General features: G+C 43.9%; 1 protein-coding gene across 6 annotated transcripts in view; it reads left to right on the top strand.

Annotated features, from left to right (window-relative positions):
• Nucleotides 1-18,583, top strand: part of LOC118229141 (probable cation-transporting ATPase 13A3) — a 103,148-nt gene that overhangs the window by 73,489 nt on the left and 11,076 nt on the right. The window contains exons 1-16 of one of the 6 annotated variants that reach the window (XM_035420850.1): nucleotides 1,275-1,425; nucleotides 9,776-9,846; nucleotides 10,395-10,568; nucleotides 10,763-10,939; nucleotides 11,893-11,963; nucleotides 12,272-12,355; nucleotides 13,075-13,144; nucleotides 13,592-13,726; nucleotides 14,290-14,362; nucleotides 14,558-14,689; nucleotides 14,866-15,048; nucleotides 16,202-16,359; nucleotides 16,463-16,651; nucleotides 17,176-17,237; nucleotides 17,355-17,505; nucleotides 17,831-17,947. In XM_035420850.1, the coding sequence (XP_035276741.1) occupies nucleotides 9,796-9,846; nucleotides 10,395-10,568; nucleotides 10,763-10,939; nucleotides 11,893-11,963; nucleotides 12,272-12,355; nucleotides 13,075-13,144; nucleotides 13,592-13,726; nucleotides 14,290-14,362; nucleotides 14,558-14,689; nucleotides 14,866-15,048; nucleotides 16,202-16,359; nucleotides 16,463-16,651; nucleotides 17,176-17,237; nucleotides 17,355-17,505; nucleotides 17,831-17,947 (1,827 nt within the window). In that variant the 5' untranslated portion in view covers nucleotides 1,275-1,425; nucleotides 9,776-9,795. Of the gene's footprint in view, nucleotides 1-1,274; nucleotides 1,482-3,202; nucleotides 6,318-9,775; nucleotides 9,851-10,394; nucleotides 10,569-10,762; nucleotides 10,940-11,892; nucleotides 11,964-12,271; nucleotides 12,356-13,074; nucleotides 13,145-13,591; nucleotides 13,727-14,289; nucleotides 14,363-14,557; nucleotides 14,690-14,865; nucleotides 15,049-16,201; nucleotides 16,360-16,462; nucleotides 16,652-17,175; nucleotides 17,238-17,354; nucleotides 17,506-17,830; nucleotides 17,948-18,583 lie in introns of those variants that run through there. The other 5 variants (XM_035420849.1, XM_035420852.1, XM_035420848.1 and 2 more) reach the window with 5 other exon arrangements.

Genomic DNA, 18,583 nt, shown 5'->3' with positions numbered 1-18,583 from the left:
TATATATCACAGGTTCAAAATTAATGAAATTATACTAGACTGCATCGTTTCCACTGGAGTCAACGGTATCCAGCATGCAATTTAGTCCATGTCCCATGAATCCCAAACTATAATTTACTTCCATTGAAATATTATTCCACTCCATCAATGACTATGTTTGAATGCACGCTTTATTATAATCCTTATCCTGGTTATGCTTATATCACAAATAAATTGTTTACTTCTACCATGAAATATGTGAAATATGGTGGCACATATTCCTGTATCTGATATTCCTGTATATGTGACAATCAGTGCTACACAAACAAACCCTGTAGGACATACCTGCCATTAAGCATTAAATATTGCAAAAATAATTGCATCTTCAGGCAGGAAATGTGTACAGGTGTTGATCCATTCCGTTATAACCTGGGTTTTCAACAGGGGCTCCGCGAGAGCACCGTGGGGTCTCGCAAATTTTGTAATCTGTAAGCATCTGATTGAAATGTGGCTAATTGTGCCTTGAAGGAATGGCCTGAACACTTTTAAAATAAAGCTAAATATTAAGCGAGGTGACAGTGAGTAATCGTAAAAGAGCTGCAGTTCTGCTGCAGCTATTTTCACTAGATGGCAGTGGTGTAGTGCCATCCAGTGGACATGCAACCGGTGCCGCGGTTGATTATAGAAAATCCAGCCTTGCTTGGTGCTGAATTCGCATGGTGCTGAATTGTCAGCTTTCTTTGCTCCTGTTATCTTACTGTTTTACCACTGAAGCATGGATGGAATAATTGATGTACTACATTTCCTGAACCACAGCCAACACCTATATGAACCAAAGAAGGATTTAAAGAACTTGCATACTGCTAAATTGCCTAATTTTATAGAAGCCATGGGATATATGACGTTAGATGCAGAAGACCTGACACACAGCTGATAAATGTGAGACTACGTTTTGAGAGTATTCAGTGCACCTTCCAGTGATACAATAACACGATTTGCATAGAATTATTCTGTTACTAAAACATAGAATCTGTGTGTATTTTCTTCATATGGTCGACAGCATACTACAAAATAGTAAATAGCTGTCATATGATAATTTTAAATAATAACAATCGAAAATATAGTTGCAGATGCAACGGCAGCACACATTGCACATACCGTGTGGCTATAGAGAGTAAATAAGTAGGCTAATATGTGTTTATTGTGAAAATCGCTGTAAAAAAACACTATTTCTCCATATTTGTGTTCTAACATGACCTCATATCCTGGTTTTCACTTCCTCCGAATCTGGTGAGGGAGCCAGCCATTCAGTTAGGAAGATTTTTGAACGCTGAGTTACTCCCTATGGTTACTCCTCTTGCAACTTATCAACATTGCACACGAGCGCGTTCGGTATGATGTGGCGGTTTCTCAGAGAAGCTCGGGTCATTTGACTATCTTTATACGGTAATGTCCTGTAAAAACAGAATGAGTCTCAGGTGATCGGTTATTGGTGGTTTTGGGTGAGTCTATTTCAGTTTATGAAATACAAAGCATGCTACCAGCATATTGTTGTGGTGTCAGTCATCAGATGTGAATGTAGGCTACTCATAACCAGATTTGCGCGCGTGTCGTTCAGAGAAAAGGGAGTTCCGTTCTTTCTTAATGCCAGCGAACGCTATGGTTGTTTTCGCCAAAACAGCGATTAGCTAGCTATCGAAAGCGTCCAATTCTTATGAAAATTGAACTTTTAACGAGTGAACATTGCAGGTTAGATATGTATAAAAATGTTTTTTTTTGGCGGTTGTTCAAATAAAGATTGAACCTTGTCGAATAGCAGCTGTGTTGGTAGCCTACCCATCGATCACAGGAGTAATAGCGTTGAACTTTGGTTGTCCGTAACTTTTATTAAAGTGTCACCTTATTGCAAGCGGAGTCATAGTTAGGTAATTTAGCTAGGTAATTGCTAACGCCGCATAGTTGGAAAATTTGAATTGGACGTACTTTTTTAAGCAACCTGTAATTATTTTTAGACCCTTCGTAAGGAGTATGTAAACATATACAAGAACTTCACCAGCAATCCAGCCACGTGGCTTTCTATCTACCTAGGTTGTTGGCTGATTGTCTGAATGTACAGCTAACACCGCTGCACAACTATAGAACGGCCAACAGTAGGTAACTGCCACTTGTCATGAGCCAAAACATAGGCCTTGGAGAACTTCGCTTTGCCCGTCACGTCGTTTTGACACACAAAAGGGGTAAAGCAAATGTTATTGAGATCTCAATATTTAGAGCAAAAAATTTTATTTCCAAAATCATTTAAATTGTATTGACGTACTGTATGTCCCACTGCTGCTGTCAAACTCAGAATATGTTTTTCGTAGTAAGATGTATGTTGTCATTGTTCAAATAAAAATGCACATGTGTAAAATGTATATCAGGGGGTCTACTAAGCCGATCTGTTAATAGTGTGTGTTGGCTAATTTTTGTTCAATCAAATTATTCTGTCTTAATATTTAGAACTATTGAATGCACCACTGCTGATTCAGTTCAATATCAGACCACAGTAAAAACTTTTTCACTAAGGATCGTGCTTACAGTTCTAATCGCAGCTCTATTTTGACTTTGTCTCATAAAAAGTGTCTCATGGTGGGGCTGATAATTAAGCCCAGTTTTAGATTAATATGATTTAAATTGAAAATTGTCCTTGATCACTGTGAATGCCCTAAAGGTTATACCAATTCAGAAAATACAGACAGAATGTAGCGCTCCATATTTATGCTTATCACTTAGCCTATTTGTATTATGTAGGCCTAAGTGATTGGAATTTTTGTAAATTAAAGTTTATCCAAAAGTTTATCCAAAGTTTATGTGCACATTGCGCCAACTGATGTCTACAGGTACACTCCATGGCCTAAAGTATGTTGACACCTGAGCATTTCACCCGTATGTGCTTGTTGAAAATTTCATTCCAGAACCAAGGGCATTAATATAGTGTTGGTCCCCCCTTTGCTGCTATAACAACCTATAATTCTTCTGAGAAGGCTTTCCACTAGGTTTAGGAACTTGGCTGCGGGGATTTGCTTCTATTCAGTCGCAAGAGCATTAGTGAGGTCGGCTTTTCAATTAATCCCAAAGGTGTTTGATGACGTTGAGGTCAGGGCTCTGCTGGCCTGTCATGTTCTTCCACACCAAACTTGGCAAACCATTTCTTTATGGACCTTGCTTTGTGCGTGGGGTGCATTGTCGTGGTGAAACAGGAAAAGGGCCTTCCCCAAACTGTTGCCACAAAGTTGGAAGCACACAATTCTCTGGAATGTCATTGGATGATGTAGCATTAGAATTTCCCTTCAGGGGAACTAAGGGGCCTAGCCCAAACCATGAAAAGCAGCCCCAGACAATTATTCCTCCTCTGCCAAACTTTACAGTTGGCATTATGCATTCTGGCAGGTTGTGTTCTCCTGGCATTCGCCAAACCCAGCTTTGTCCGTCAGACTGCCAGCTAGTGAAACGTGATTCAACACTCCAGAGAACGCATTTCCACTGCTCCAATGAGTCCAATGGCAGCACCATTTACACAAATCCAGCCGACACTTGGCATTGTGCATGGTGAACTTAGACTTGTGTACGGCTGCTCAGTTGGCGAGTCCGTAGCAAACACTTCCAAAACAGCCTTTTACACCTTTCCTTACCCAATAGCTTGAAAGCATTGCAGACTATAAATATTAGCTCTGACTTTATTGCTGTACGGATTTGCCATATGAGGTGAGGCACCCCCTCTGGTTCCCCATTGTACATGACAGATAAGAGTTTTGTGCTAGCTTGCCTTTTGGTGACCATAAGAACAATGCTTATGCAGTACCTGAATTTGCCACTTGGGTTTCAGTTGACAGGAATTCCTGCCTGTTGGGATAATGGATCATTGCTCTGGCTAACCGTACAATCTATGGCAGATATCCTTGAGGACGATATTAAGTTTGGGACGACAGGAAATTAATGTTTTTTTTTTCTTTTTCTTTCCAAAATTCTGATCTAAATGTCACTTCTTGTTCTGCACAAAAGCTACACTTGTAAGGTGACATTATTGAAAAACCCAAAACCACAGAGTCTGCCTGGCTGAACTTTTGACTTTTCCCTCCAGCTTCAGTGGTGTTAGACGTTGTTTGTCAACCTGAAATTCTATGGTTATTCAGCCATGTCTGAAAATACCCAAGGGCCCTGATGCCATGACAGGGATTTCTCTCAGAGATGTGCTCAAAGACAGCAGTCTTTCCACAGTGGGAGAGTACCAATGGTGGGTTAGAATGTGGTGGGAAGTATCCACAGTGTTGGCCTTGTTAGCAGACTGCTGAAGTTAATGTGCTGGATCCTGCAGTAGGGCTGGATAGAGGAAAGACTACAAGAAAGGAAAAGCTTTCCCTCAGTAAGGCTGAGCTCTACTGAGGAGCTCCATTACACCAATATAGCCCTCACTGTATCTACTAAACTGGTGCACATGCATTTAGCAGACACGTGGTGTGATGAATGGGACTCTGCATTTGTACATTCATAATTTGTACTGTCATCAGATCACTATGGACTTTGCTTTATATCGGGAAATGTTGGCTCTAGCACTGTGGGAATCCAGAGACATTATTCATTGTCCCATTTTGAAACTTCCCTGTTATGGGAGGTCTTGCTAGATTGTTTTAAGGTTTAAGTCAGTGGTTTTCCTTGGACTTAGTGTTGTTCTGCTTATAATCTGTGATTAACTGCTAATGGAGCAATTTGCTAACTATTCCAACTCTACCTCCTTATGGTGATACTAAAACACAATTATGTAATTACGTTTTTACTTTTTAAAATCAATATCTCAGCAAGATTGAGTACAAAATAAGGATTTTACACAAACCTAAACCAACAGTGCAGCGTCCCTCGCTATCAAGCATGCTTGTGCTTTCTACAGGCCCAACTTATTGGCCCTAATTAAGAGGAAATACTATAACTGAATTAAAATTGGATGGCTGAGATGTACACAATGTAGTCGAGGGAAAAACTAGATCAGAAAACTTAAACACCCCATCCTGCAATATAGCATGCATTTGCAGAGGCAGAAAACGATCTGCTGTACAACTTTAAAAGGCTAACAATTCTTGTAAACAAACTTTATTTTTTACTTTGGACATTTCTCGCGACGCACATAAACAACCTGTTAAGATGGCACCTTTAGTGATCACAGTGTGGTAACATTGCCATGGTGGGCATGGAAAAAGTAGCTATATAATTCTAGCTTATCATTGGCAAGTTGTTGTGGAGGAGGTAACGTATCGTGAACTAATTCGGAATGCAATTCTTTATACAGAAGACAACCTAACCACTGTACTAATAGCCTTATTTTTAAAATTAATTAATTAATTAATTAATTAATTAATTAATGTATTTTCGATATTCCAGAGTTTTACTTGGCTGCAATGCAAAGATGACACACACAGAAAACAAATCAAATGCATTATCTTAAAAAAAGGTATCTAGAGCGTGACATCTTCATTACATTTTCATTCAAATTAAGTGCTTTTTCTTTGAATCTCACAATGCTGCCAACAGCTGTGTAAATATTATGATCTATGAACAGCACAAATGTCATCTCTCTCATTAAGGAGGCCAGCTGCGTCTTGTCTGCTCCTAGTTGAACGTCTAATTTTGTTTGTTAAAAGGGTGGTACGGATCTTGATGCTAGGACTCAAGAGGCTTGATGAAGAATTCTTTTGTAAATGTACATGATGTTCCTTCTGTCCATGGCAACTTGAGACATTTATTCGTGTAGCTAAGAAAATGAATTAAAATTATTCATGGGGTGGCCTTACATCCAGGCTGTAGTACTTTTATGCTCAAAGACTGACCAATCGGAAGAGGTGGGAAATTCACGGGCAATATGCTGAAGGAACTATCCCGTCATATACCTTGGATATGAATGTTTGTTTACATGGTTTTATTAAGTTTATTTTTCCTCAGTTCTGTCCTGTTTGTTTGGTTTGGATGTGGGTTTTTAATGATATTTTCTTGGATACCAGGGTTAGTCTTGTGAGGATTAAAACTGTCCACAAATATCAATGCCAGATTTCCCTTTTCAAACCTCTCATGTTTTCATGTTAATATTGTTATAGCATGTCAGCTTTTCCGTGTTTTTTTTCCTTCGTTTTTATTGAGGCAATTCAGATTAGCCTGATTGCCTTGCTCAGTGGTGCAACAGCTCAGGTGGCCAAAGGTCACTCAGCAATGTTGTTGACAATCACAACAAATACATTCGTCAAAGAAGGTCTTGTGTTTTGATGGATGGATCAAGGGAACTGGATCAATGGTTCAGTTAACAAACCAAACATGTAAGGTTTCTTAATACCCTTTAGGTTTTTAGCTTATCATATTTTAGTGAATATTTACTTTTATTCCAAGCATTATGACTGGCAGAATAATAGAATTGAATTGAAGTTATTAAAGGCGTTGTACCGTTGATGAATTATGCTTCAAATATCATAGCCACTGGTCCGTACCAGGGGCTTGGAGAACTCCAGCTGCTTGGGAATTTCATTCTGGAACTCTGGAATTCTGGAATTTAAGCTACACAGCTTATTAAATGTTATGTAATGAAAATGTTATCTTGGAGATTGTTTTCAAACAATGCCTCGGCAGATGAAAAAGCTGAGGCACATGACTATGTATCTTTATGCTAATAGTCAAATGCACTTCTGCCTTACAGTTCACTTCTTGTTTGAATGTGAGAAATCTGACTGTAAGCAGAACATGCTTAATACAGGCTCAAACCAAACCAATGTCTTAAAATGACAGCTTTAACATAAAAGGAGTTATAGAGTTCAGTTTAGTGTCGTTTGAAGTGTTATTTTATGCACTTGCACAGCAGGCAGCATTCTGCATCTAGCCATGTCTAGTTTTTTACTTTGAAGTGTTACAGGTATTACAGAACTGAAGTCTTTCAGACAGGTGTAGTAATGAGAGCATCAGAGCATTATGGGATGTCTGACTGTTAAGTATGAATCTAGGAGAATTCAGAGCCAAGTATGTGCATTCCTGTGATATTGTGCAATGTTTGCTAGTTGAGTGTACAGGAAAACATGGTAAACTTGAGTTGTCTAAAATTTCCCCAAAATGGCTAAATGGCAGTGTCTCAGCACTTCACGTTTTTTCAGTGATTTGCTTAGGCTAATACATGCAGAAGCATCATTTGGTGGGAAAGCTGGTTATGGCGAATGGACTCATAATGAGCATAGGGAACAAACAAAAATTCAGGACTGGAAACATGCAGATGAAACATTGTTAAAATCCACCATTTGAAATATTTTTTGTCTTAGGGTTAGGGTTAGGTTTGTCTTAGAATGCTGGGCTGTGTACCCCTGCTTTCGTAGGATGGATTACACTGATCTGACGGGAAAATTTGATAAGGCAGAACATTTTCTGCTGAAGCTGGTGCCCAAAAAATATAAAAAACAAAACTCACTCTTTTGTCGACCAGTAAGAATCTTGCTCTAACAAAAACATTTTAACCGAACAATTGATTGATCGATCAAAACAGTCAGCCCTCATATCATAGGGGTGAAAGCTCTACAGCAGTAGGAAGTGAGTTTCAAGCAGCTGGTGCTGAATGCGTCGTGGAAGAGAGCGAATACAACAGGTTTGGACCATAATCAGTGGAATGCTGAACTAACCTTGGAAGAGCAAATTCTTGTGTTGATAATACAGAAATGTAATCTTTTTCTCTGAATTGTCAACAGTAATTTTATTTATGTTTCAGTGTTGGATAAAAATTGGAGTTAATGGAGCAATGCAATGTAAGGCATGAATGAAAACTAGGAATACATGTGAAACAATGTTATTACATACAAGAACTGGGCATGGGAATCAACGCATTAATCAGTGGCATGTTGAGCCAACCTTGAAAGAGCAGCGTGACCAGTCTTCAGGTTTCCTTCTAGGGTCTGAACGTAGACACGGAGAAACAATGGCCTCGGTGGGAGGAAGCTGAGGCCGCAGTTATGAGCGTGTCAACCTCCTTTTGTTTTGCTGGGCATTGGCACTGATGCCATTGGGGGCCGTGATAATCTGTGCGTGGTGTTCTTGCTCAGAGATTATTGGCTGAGTAGCACTGAGCTGTCCTCAGCGTTAAAGGCCACACATTTATGTATATCTGAGGGTCAAGGGCAGCCAACATAAAAATGCTTCCCTTTGCATTTCTGTTATCTTCAACTCGCATACAGTACCACCATGGAGAAAAAAAGTTATGGTGCATCTCAGACAGCTGAAAAATCCTACTAATGGTAATTTCCAGTTCATGGATTGATCAGTCTTGAAGATGGAATTCACCCCAACCTTGGAGTCCCTGGGAGTCCCTCACTGCCCTAGAGTGAAGCAATCTGGGAGGATTTCAAAAACTGTTTAATAGCTACAAGAGGCTGAGAATGCACTCGCTCAAGCGATTACCACACGGAGGAGCTAACACATTGTTCGGGGTGCAAATTCAAGTGTGTACATGCCAAGTTGGTGCGCCCTTTTCCTAATAATCTCCGACAGGATCGAGGGGCCGTTGTCTCTTCTGCTAGTTCGTGCTGGTTCCAGAACTTTCCACCTTCAGCAGCGATTAGAAAATGGCACACATCGCTGCAGGGGCAGCACTGAAACGGAGCGAAGCTGAAAGCTGAAAGCCCGGCCTCGCCAGCACTGAGAATGAGCCGTGAGAAGCGTTAGCTCCTCTAATGAGCACCACAGCCCGTCTCCTGCTGCGCTTGGGCCCGGTTCGGGGTTGGCCCGCAGTTGCGCCTCAGCCCTGGTTTTGTAATTAAATCCCCTCCCCCGCTGTGCCCGTGGGCTGTAAGGTAATGGGCGCGCTGGCGTCCGCTTTGAAGGCTGGCTCAAACTCTCCCACACGAATGCGTCGCCCGCGCAGTTTCTGACGCGTCCGCACGTCGCAGAGCGGGGCTTCGTGTCGCCAGCACGACACTTACTGCGCTCGCAAGATGAGCGTTCGACCACGGGCTCCCTTCTGATTGGCCGGAGTTTACGCTAGGTATTACCAGCACTGTACCTCTGCTGAATCCACGAACACCTCCACAAGTTTCAGAGAAAAATCTAGTTAACCTCTGACTCGGATCTCCATGGAAGGTGGAAAAGGCACAGTGGTACTTTTTAACATAATTGGCGTGGTGTAGTCATGTTCTCAGCTGGTGAGGTGTTAGCCTTACCATGTGAATAGTACCACAGCTCGCCTCTTCACGCTGCCTCTGCTTACCCTCTGAGGCACTTTCCCTTACACTGACCATTGCCCTGGGCAAACCCTGTAGGCGTAGATGTGTTTAGTTGCAAACGAATCCAGAGCTGAACGCACCGGGGTGTGTAATAAGCTAACATTTTGGCCGGTGCCTGGACTGAATCTGGATGCGTGAGGTGACGTGCGATGACTGTGAATTGACTTTCCTTAATCATAGCAGTGTGAGCCAATCCAGGTTTTTGTTTCACTTTGCAAGTCTCAAACTATTAATCCAGACTGTGGCTGTCAAATTCGTGCCTATGCCACCTGCTCCTCTGCAGCCAAGGCACACGCTCTGCGGTGTGCTCATCCACAAGCTCACAACCCTTTTTTCACTTTACAGGCCTCACAGCACTACATGCACCTTGATGGTGGCACTGCTTTGATTGTAACTTTGCCAATCTACTGTACATCTCTAGTGGTGTTTTTGTTTACAGTGCTCATATATGTGCTGTTAGTTGCTTTGACCAAAGTCTTTTTTTTTTCACTGCTGCTTATTTGTTGCCCCATTTCTGAACATTCCAGTGGGGCTCCTGGGTGGAAGGATGGAGAAGGAAGATGTGAAACTTGTGAACAAAGGCCTGGAGGATGAAATGGTGGGTGAGCTATGCTGCTTATTCATACTGATAGCTATGCTGGGCTGGCTGGGTAAGCTCTTCTGGCACATCACTCTTGTGTGTTTTTGCGTATGTCTCATTCGTGTTTGTATATCTCAAAGAACTGCAATGATAGTCTGAGTGTTTCGGGTTTTCGTATTGTTTTTCTTATCGTCTTTAACTGATAAAATACACAAGTATGCCATGTTATTCATTTCAGACTTCAGTGTACTAATCAGTTCCAGAGTACATATACTGACATTTTGGCACTACGCATATCATGTTTGCTGGAGAGATAAGCAGTATGTTCAAGTGATGTGATGTTTGCTTTGTTTTAAAACCGATAAAATAATATAATTTGAAATCCCCTTAGAAGGCATATTAAAGCAGAAAAACCACTAGCCGTAGCTACACGGTTTGTCTTATTTTCAGTGCAATATACTGTAGTGTTTTTCGGCCTACACTGTGTTTGCTGTAACATTTTCAGGGTATCTTGGGATGTAAGAAATAATGCAAAGGAAGAGCTAATCTGTCTCTGGTGCCCTCAGGAGATCTGCGGGTACAGGCCGTGCCGTTGGAAAGTGGCCTTGGTGGGCTTGGGCGTGGTCTGCTCCGGCGGCTTCCTGCTGCTGCTCCTGTACTGGATGCCCGAGTGGTGGGTGAAGGGCACCTGCACCCGGGCCACCCTCCACCAGGCCGAGGTCCTGCTGCTCCGGTCCACCGTACGCACGTCCCAGTTCCCTGCTCCATTCACAGCTTAGCTAGCGTGCTAAGCCTTTGCGCGGCTTTGGCTCTGCTCAATGCAGGCTAACGTCTGGCACACACGCACACACACATTTGTTGTATTAGTTACACAGCTGGTTACAAAGGTTGCATTACAGTTGCCAGTGCTTAATGCTGATGGCTTGTGTTTCAGGATGAGTTCAAACGGTGGTTCAGAGCCAAGGTGTGCGTGCTTCTGGCCACGGGGAAGAATCCTTTCTACTTGGGTGACCAGACCTCCCCGGCTGTGGCTAATGGCCACACCACGCTCTGTTCTGATGAGCCCCTGGAGGACCCTGGCAGGAAAGGCACCAAACCTCAGCTTGTGCAGGTAGAGCACAGGCACTCTGACACACATACGCACACACATATGTATATGCACACAAACACACACATACGCACACACACACACACACACACACACACACACACACACCCACACACGTGCACACACACACAAACACACACGCACACACAGGGGAAGGTATTGTACTATAATAGTTAGGTGATTTCTACTGGGCATGCAGCTTAGATTGTGGGTTTGATTCCTGGCTGGGATACTGCCGCTATACCCTTCAACAAGCTACTGGTACTTACCTTCCACTGGATACAAAACTGGATAAATAGATTGTCTGTAAAAATGTAATCTAAGTTCTGGATAAGAGCATATGCTAAATGGAAAAATGTAATGTAAAACGCACACACCCACACTCTACTCCTCTGTATTTGTATATGGTGTTGTAAGTGGAAAGATAATTTTTTGTCGATAGAATTCATTTTCTTTTTCAGGAATGGCTGCAGTATCAGCATGCTATTATATTGCTACTCCATTGTGATCATACCGGTCCTCTATCCCTCTTGACATCCTTGGGAGGAATTGTCTGCCACTGTGCACCGCCCCCTGCTGGTGGGCCGTTCCCACCGCGCCTCTGCTTGTTGTCCACAATGTTCTCCACATTGACTCTGTCTTGCACATGCAGATTGCCACATCATGGGCCTGATTTACTAAGAGCTTTAGCATGGGCAAAACCGTTTAGCACAGGCAAAACTAATAACACAACCAATGATTGGTGCAAAAAAAGTAGCTTGACCAATTGTCGGTCATGTTATTGGTTTTGCAGGTGCTAAAAGGTTTTGCATGTGCTGAAGGCCTTAGTAAATCAGGCCTTCTGTGACGTCTTAGGCAGGAACTCTGGACAGTCCTGTGAACGTGCATTGTGCCCCCATGTAGTCGTCTGTTTTTTACGAAAGCATTTTATTCTTTTGTATTTTTTTTCCTCTCAGATTCGCTATTTCACACTCCACAGCACAAAATACTACTGGAACGATAAGATGCAGAATTTTGAAGTGTTAAAGTAAGAGTTCTATTCTAATCTCCCCACTCTGAAATCTGCAAAGTTCAAAGTTATTAATTTTGTCTGTGCGCACACATAGCTACAAGTTTATGGACAAATCAGTAGCATAATCTAAATATTTGTGACAATTTTGTAATTCAACATTTCCACACTCATCTATTCCCAAGTGGTCTGCATCCACAATCCTATCTTTGCGACACAAGTCACTACACAGCAGTGCATTGTGGGAAATGCCGCTGAGAGCGAATCAGGTGTACGCATGCGAGCGGACCTCCCGGTCTCACTCCCTCTCTGTGCTGTTGTTGCAGTGGTTTGGAGGACCTGGAGTTGACCTGTTCCTCCGTATACTCGGACCATAGCACGGGGCTGACCGATGAGACGCAGGACCACAGGTACGCGAGCTCGACCCCGGGTCACATGCCTACAGGCAGCACACAGCTCCCAACTGACTCTCCTCAGAAGCCAAGGAGCTAGTTTTCACTGAAGGCTACTCTGACTTATGTGTTGTCTTCCCACTGGTCAAATGGTGGCACGCATTACTTTCAGGGACGTGCAGTAGGTAAGGCAGGCATGGGGCATCTCGACCTGCTTCACTCATTTAGCAGCATCAACATGTACACACCAGTGGAAGAAAGTCCTGTGGAAAAAGTTTCTGGAAAGGCACAGTACTTCTCTCTGTTTAGAGATGTGTCCTACCTAGTCCCTGCCAAACCACACACCTCACCCACTGGTATTTATAGGACCCAGAAATGTTTATTCTATGCAAGCAATGCATTGTGGAAATAAAAGTTAATGAACAGTCATACACAATGCAGAAATTGCTGGACTTTCACCAGAAAGGTGGTTCTTGCTGACCGCTTGGTTTAACCTGACCGGAAATCCTTTGTTCTTTCGGAAAAAAACCTCTCATGAATATATTGCCACTTGGGATTAGCTTGCCCCTGACCTAATTCACATAATCTACATCTAGACCGAGAAAGCTCTACAAAGCTTACAGAATTCTCCTTAAGCAATAATGTGTATAGCAAATTTTTGTTCTTGTAGATGCTCTGAACTCAGTAAAGTAAATGCCAGAGAGATGTTGTAACGTGTTAATATGTATATTTAACAGGAGGCTGTTTTTTGGAGTGAATGAAATCGACGTGAAAGTGCCCTCAGTTTTCAAGCTGCTAATCAAAGAGGTAGATGATCCCATTCTCCCACGCAGCTGTAGTCAACCCGTGCGGAATTTGGACCGCGCTCTTATCTAACCTGCCCTTCTTTAGTAAACATCCCTAGCTGGAATAGTTTTTTTTAATCAAATGTCAAACACTCAAAGCCTTTTTTTCTTTTTATCGTTGTTTATATTTTACTTTAATGTACCAACCTGAGTTTGGATGTATGGTTGTGACCAATGCGGTATTCCCTTAGTACCAGTACATTTTCCTGTCTTCACCAAAAATGGCTTGACAAATAAAAATAAGGCAGATAAGTTATACTAAGGCAAATATTTTATTCCACAAAGGTGGAATAAAGACAAACATGACCTTGGTATGCACCTTCAAATGAAATCATGTCAGACCTTTTTCTTTGCGGCTGAAACTGTCGTGACAAACGTGCCCTTGTTTTGGCTGTGCCCTTTTCCACAGGTGCTAAACCCCTTCTACGTCTTCCAGCTCTTCAGTGTCATTCTGTGGAGCTCCGATGAGTATTACTACTACGCCTCAGCCATCGTCTTCATGTCAGTCATATCCATAACTACCTCTCTGTACAGCATCCGAAAGGTGAGAGAGAGTAAGAGAGAGCATTATGGAGTGTGAGAGAGAGAGAGAGCACAAGAGAGGGAGAGTGACTGTGTGAGAGAGGGAGAGAGCACGAGAGTGAGATAGAGAGAGAGAGAGAGAGGGAGCAAGAGCATGGGCATGGGCAGCCTGCTCTAAGTTCAGACTTGCCCCTTTGCAGAAAGTGTATAAAGATCTCTGTGGGGCAGCACATGTGAAGATGTGAAACGCTCCTTAAAGTCAGCGCTGATGCAGCATCGCATACTTTTTTCTCCGCTGTCCTGGGACTTGTGTGACCTCCAGCTGGGGCCCCTGCATTTAGTGGAATGGAAGAATTACTTGATCGCAAACCATTGTATTCCTGGGTGGAGATGTTACACCCTGTTTCCTGTTCTGTAGGGTGGATATTCAGTACAATGGTGAGAGGTCTACGATTTTAGATGTAATATTTATTGCAAGTGTCTTTGAAATACTGCCTGATGTTTAAAAGTTCAACGCACTCTTTTCAGCTGTTATCTGAAAAGATCTCAACTGATCTGAAATACGTGTCTCTTTTTATATTTCAGCAATATGTCATGCTGCATGATATGGTGGCCTCTCACAGCGTTGTACGAGTGTCTGTCTGCAGGGCCAATAACGGTATGTCACAGCTTCTTCTGTATGGATTTAGCCTTTTTGTGTGGCGTATGATGCTGAATAAGCCAATTTGCCGGGCGATCTGTTTTATTGTGTGGTTACAGTCTCCCAGCATTTGGAGATTAGAAAGAGAAACTGTGTATCTGAATTTCTGGTACTCTACCCTCACCCCCAAACCCTATCCCTGACACTTCACAGAGATAGAGGAGGCCCTGTCCACAGACCTGGTCCCTGGAGACATCCTGGTTATCCCCACCAACGGGATCATCATGCCCTGTGACGCTGTGCTGATCAGTGGCACCTGCATTGTCAATGAGAGCATGCTCACAGGTGAGTGGGCGGAGCTTTTAAAATGGTGATCTCTTAATTTTGATAGCTGTGCATAAGCTTTTTGACTATAACGATCATTGGCCACAAGTTTATTGAAAGAAGGTGGACTATTAGATTAGCCACCTAAAAACACTGAGGTGGCAGTCATTGCCTCATTCACCCCTCTGGGTCCTCAGGTGAGAGCGTGCCAGTAACCAAGACCAACCTGCCCAACCCAGACCAGGAGAAGAAAGAGGAGGAAGAGGCCATCGTCTACAGCGTGGAGGAACACAAGAGACACACCCTGTTCTGCGGCACCCACGTCATACAGACGCGCTTCTACACGGGCGAGCTGGTCAAGGCCGTGGTGGTCAGGACCGGTCAGTTTTGCAGTTTGCTTGGTGGGGTCATGGGAGGTTAAAGTGTTCAGATCGATGGGCAGCCGTTGAGTGATAATGCTGCTTTTATGCAATGGAAATGACTGGGATTTGTCCAAAATCAACCAGCGAATGAGCTCTGGAAGGCAGCAACAGAACTTAGTCACTGTTTTTGTTATCGGAGCGTCTGGATCTCCTGCCCTGGTCTCTCGGTACTTCAGTGCATCTGTGAAGCGCGCGTTCCCACGATGACGAATACAGTAGCTTCACACTGTAAGGCCCTGTGATCTCAGGCAATGACGAGTACAGTAGCTTCACACTGTAAGGCCCTGTGATCTCAGGCAATGACGAATACAGTAGCTTCACACTGTAAGGCCCTGTGATCTCAGGCAATGACGAGTACAGTAGCTTCACACTGTAAGGCTCTGTGATCTCAGGCACAGCTGGCCTTCAACTGTGCACAACAGTAACAGAGTCCTCCAAATGGACAGTGTCCAGTCCTGCATTTGTGTGTGCCTGTGTGTTAGATTTCCAGTGTATTCTGAGTGGAATTGGAATTTTTGGCTAATGTAGTCAAGTGAATCAAGTCAGGAGTAAATATCAGTCCCGTGTATCTGAAGAAAAGCCAACAGCACCTGCGTGAAAGGGAAATGCAAGTCAGTTTTTGTTTGTGTTTCACTGGATTGGCCTGGCCTTACTTTCAGTTTTTTGTGTTGTGAATGTGAATGTCTGCATTCTGTCAGACTCAAAAACTGCTAATATCATATAAACTTTTTCAGAAAATGTTTCCAGAAGCCCACAATTTGAAATCAAACTTTATTTATTTTCATTCCAATTCTTTGTCCTGACTTTTCTTTTTCTTCTAAATTCTGATATTCAGACTCTGTATTCAGAATTGGCCCAAACCCTTGGATGGTATCTGTGCATTTGTAATGTTTTGTGCTTGCATCTGTGCTTATTTACGAAGAATGTCGTAAATAAGCACAGTATATGCAATTGTGCATAGTGACTTTGTGTATCAGTGTAAACGAATAGATAATAATCATGTAAATGAATAGAATTTTGGATAATTTTCTGAACTGAATTAATGTAAATGGAATTGACCCCCACACTGTTGTGCATACCAGTGTTTTACTGGCTCTCTGTGCACTCTCAGGTTTCAGCACTGAGAAGGGCCAGTTGGTACGCTCTATCCTGCACCCCAAACCCACCGACTTCAAACTGTACCGGGACGCCTACCTCTTCCTCCTGTGCCTGGTGGGCGTGGCCGGGATCGGCTTCATCTACACGCTGGTCCTCAGCATCATGAACGAGGTAGGGCCGCCGGTCGTGCCGAGCGGAGCGGAGGGGCGCATCGCGCGAAATCTCGACGGCCCCCCCGGAGTGACGCACGCTCCCGCTTCCCCTCCCCCCGCAGGAGCCCGCCAGGTTCATCATCATCGAGTCCCTGGACCTCATCACCATCACCGTGCCCCCGGCGCTCCCCGCCGCCATGACGGTGGGCATATTCTACGCCCAGCGGCGTCTCAAAAGCATCGGCATCTTCTGCATCAGCCCCCAGAGGATCAACATGTGCGGCCAGCTCAACCTGGTCTGCTTCGACAAGGTACGCCCTGCCCTGTGGACCGAGGGCTCCTGCCTTCCACGCCTCTTTGGGGATATGGTCTTGTAACCTAAATGTCACGAGTTCGATTCCCGGGTAGGACACTGCCGCTGTACCCTTGAGCGAGGTACTTAACCTACATTGCTTCAGTATGCATCCAGCTGTATAAGTGGATGCAAATGTAAATGCTATGTAGAATGTTGTGTTAAGTCACTCTGGACAAGAGCATCTGCTAAATGCCTGTAATTTAATGGATATTAGTCTAATCCTTTCACAGCAGTCTGCCTCAGAGTGGATTTGAACATTGTTGCAATTTGTTGTGGTGGCACTCATTTTGATAACCCCTACACCTGTTGGTTGAATGGCCTTTCTGAGTAGTGAAATTATAGCTTTGGCTGAAAGGATGCTGAGTGTATAATCATCAGCTGTGGAATGTGTTGGCAGGGAGGCTCGTTGTGAACACGTTTCATCGATTAGCCGTTTGATGCAGGGAGGCTCGTTTTGAACACATTTCATTGTGTTCACAGACTGGCACACTCACTGAAGATGGCCTGGACTTGTGGGGCATCCAGAGAGTGGACAACAGCATGTGAGACCGCCTCTTCTCCATTATCTCTCTCTATTTCTCTCTCTCTCTCTCTCTCTCTCTCTTACTATTGTTCTCGCTCTCTCTCACCTGCTTCTCCCCCTCTCCTCGGCCCTGCAGGTTCCTGCTCTCAGAGGAGAGCGTCCGCAGGGAGGCTCTGGTCAAATCCCGCTTTGTGTCCTGCATGGCTGTCTGCCACTCCCTGACCAGGATCAAGGGGGAGCTGTCCGGAGACCCTCTGGACCTGAAGATGTTCGAGGCCACGGGCTGGGTGAGCAAATGGCATGTCTGTCCCGGCGATTGTTGTTCACACGCCCGCATCAAAGCCGGGCCTTGTTGTAGAGGAAGGGGGAGGAGGGTCTGGATCTGTACCAGCTCCCTCTAAGGCAAGTTCAGACTGGCTATTCATATTCACACATGCTCCCAGGCTTGCACACACACACACACCCAGACACAGGTCATTGTTTGTCTTCAGAAGTTCACATGCAGGGGGCAGACTCTTCGACACCCTTTTGAGTTCTTCAGACTTCGCCGGACTCTGCGTGGTAGGAGTGCAGAATATCTGCTCTTCTGACATCCTCAGGCCTGTTTTCCAGATTCTTGAGGAGCCCACAGAGGAAGAGACTTCTCTCCACAATCGCATCATGCCCACGGTGGTCCGCCCACCCAAGCAGTTGTTTCCCAAGCAGGAGACGACCTCCAGTCAGGACATGGTATGCCCCTGCATCTGCCAGTAACTCCTCCCCTGCTCCTTGACACAAAGCTGCCCGTTCTGTCACAAAGCTGCACGTCTTGAGGTGTGTCTCTTGACCCAGGTTGTAGTGTCCTCCCATGCCCACGCCCGGTATGAAGGCTCAGTGCTGGCCTCTTGTGGTTGTGCGTATCTTCAGCTAATTTTAAAAGCACATTTGCAGACACTCTTGCTGTAGCACTGTAACTCCATTTAAATCTTTGAGGATTAATGGCACTCGAAACTAAGTATCCTGGGTTGTTACAGCCTTATTACTCATCATAACAGAGGCCTTGCAGATTGCGTTTGAAGGTAGTTTGAATGTAGAGGGCCACCCAAAAACGACATCATTGTTATTGTTGACCCACTAAGGCATGGTGCTTGGCTCTGGTGAGTTGATGGTTTCTTCCAAGACTTGGGCAGTCATTTTAGGAGAGGTCAAAGAATCACTAGTTGTCAGGATGAACTTGCAGGCGAGTTTCACTGGCAGCATTACTGAACCAAAAAAGTATTACTTTATCAGTTAAATGACTCATCTGCACCTTGTTGTTGAGTGGCGGTCTATCTTCTGATAGCTTACTAGTCATGTGGAGGCTTGAAGCATCCTCTGTGTAATCTG

Source organism: Anguilla anguilla, chromosome 6 (genome assembly GCF_013347855.1).
Source record: "Anguilla anguilla isolate fAngAng1 chromosome 6, fAngAng1.pri, whole genome shotgun sequence".
NCBI classification, from domain to species: domain Eukaryota; kingdom Metazoa; phylum Chordata; class Actinopteri; order Anguilliformes; family Anguillidae; genus Anguilla; species Anguilla anguilla.
The sequence above is the reverse complement of the archived record's forward strand: the minus strand, read 5'-3'. Positions and strand labels throughout refer to the sequence as shown.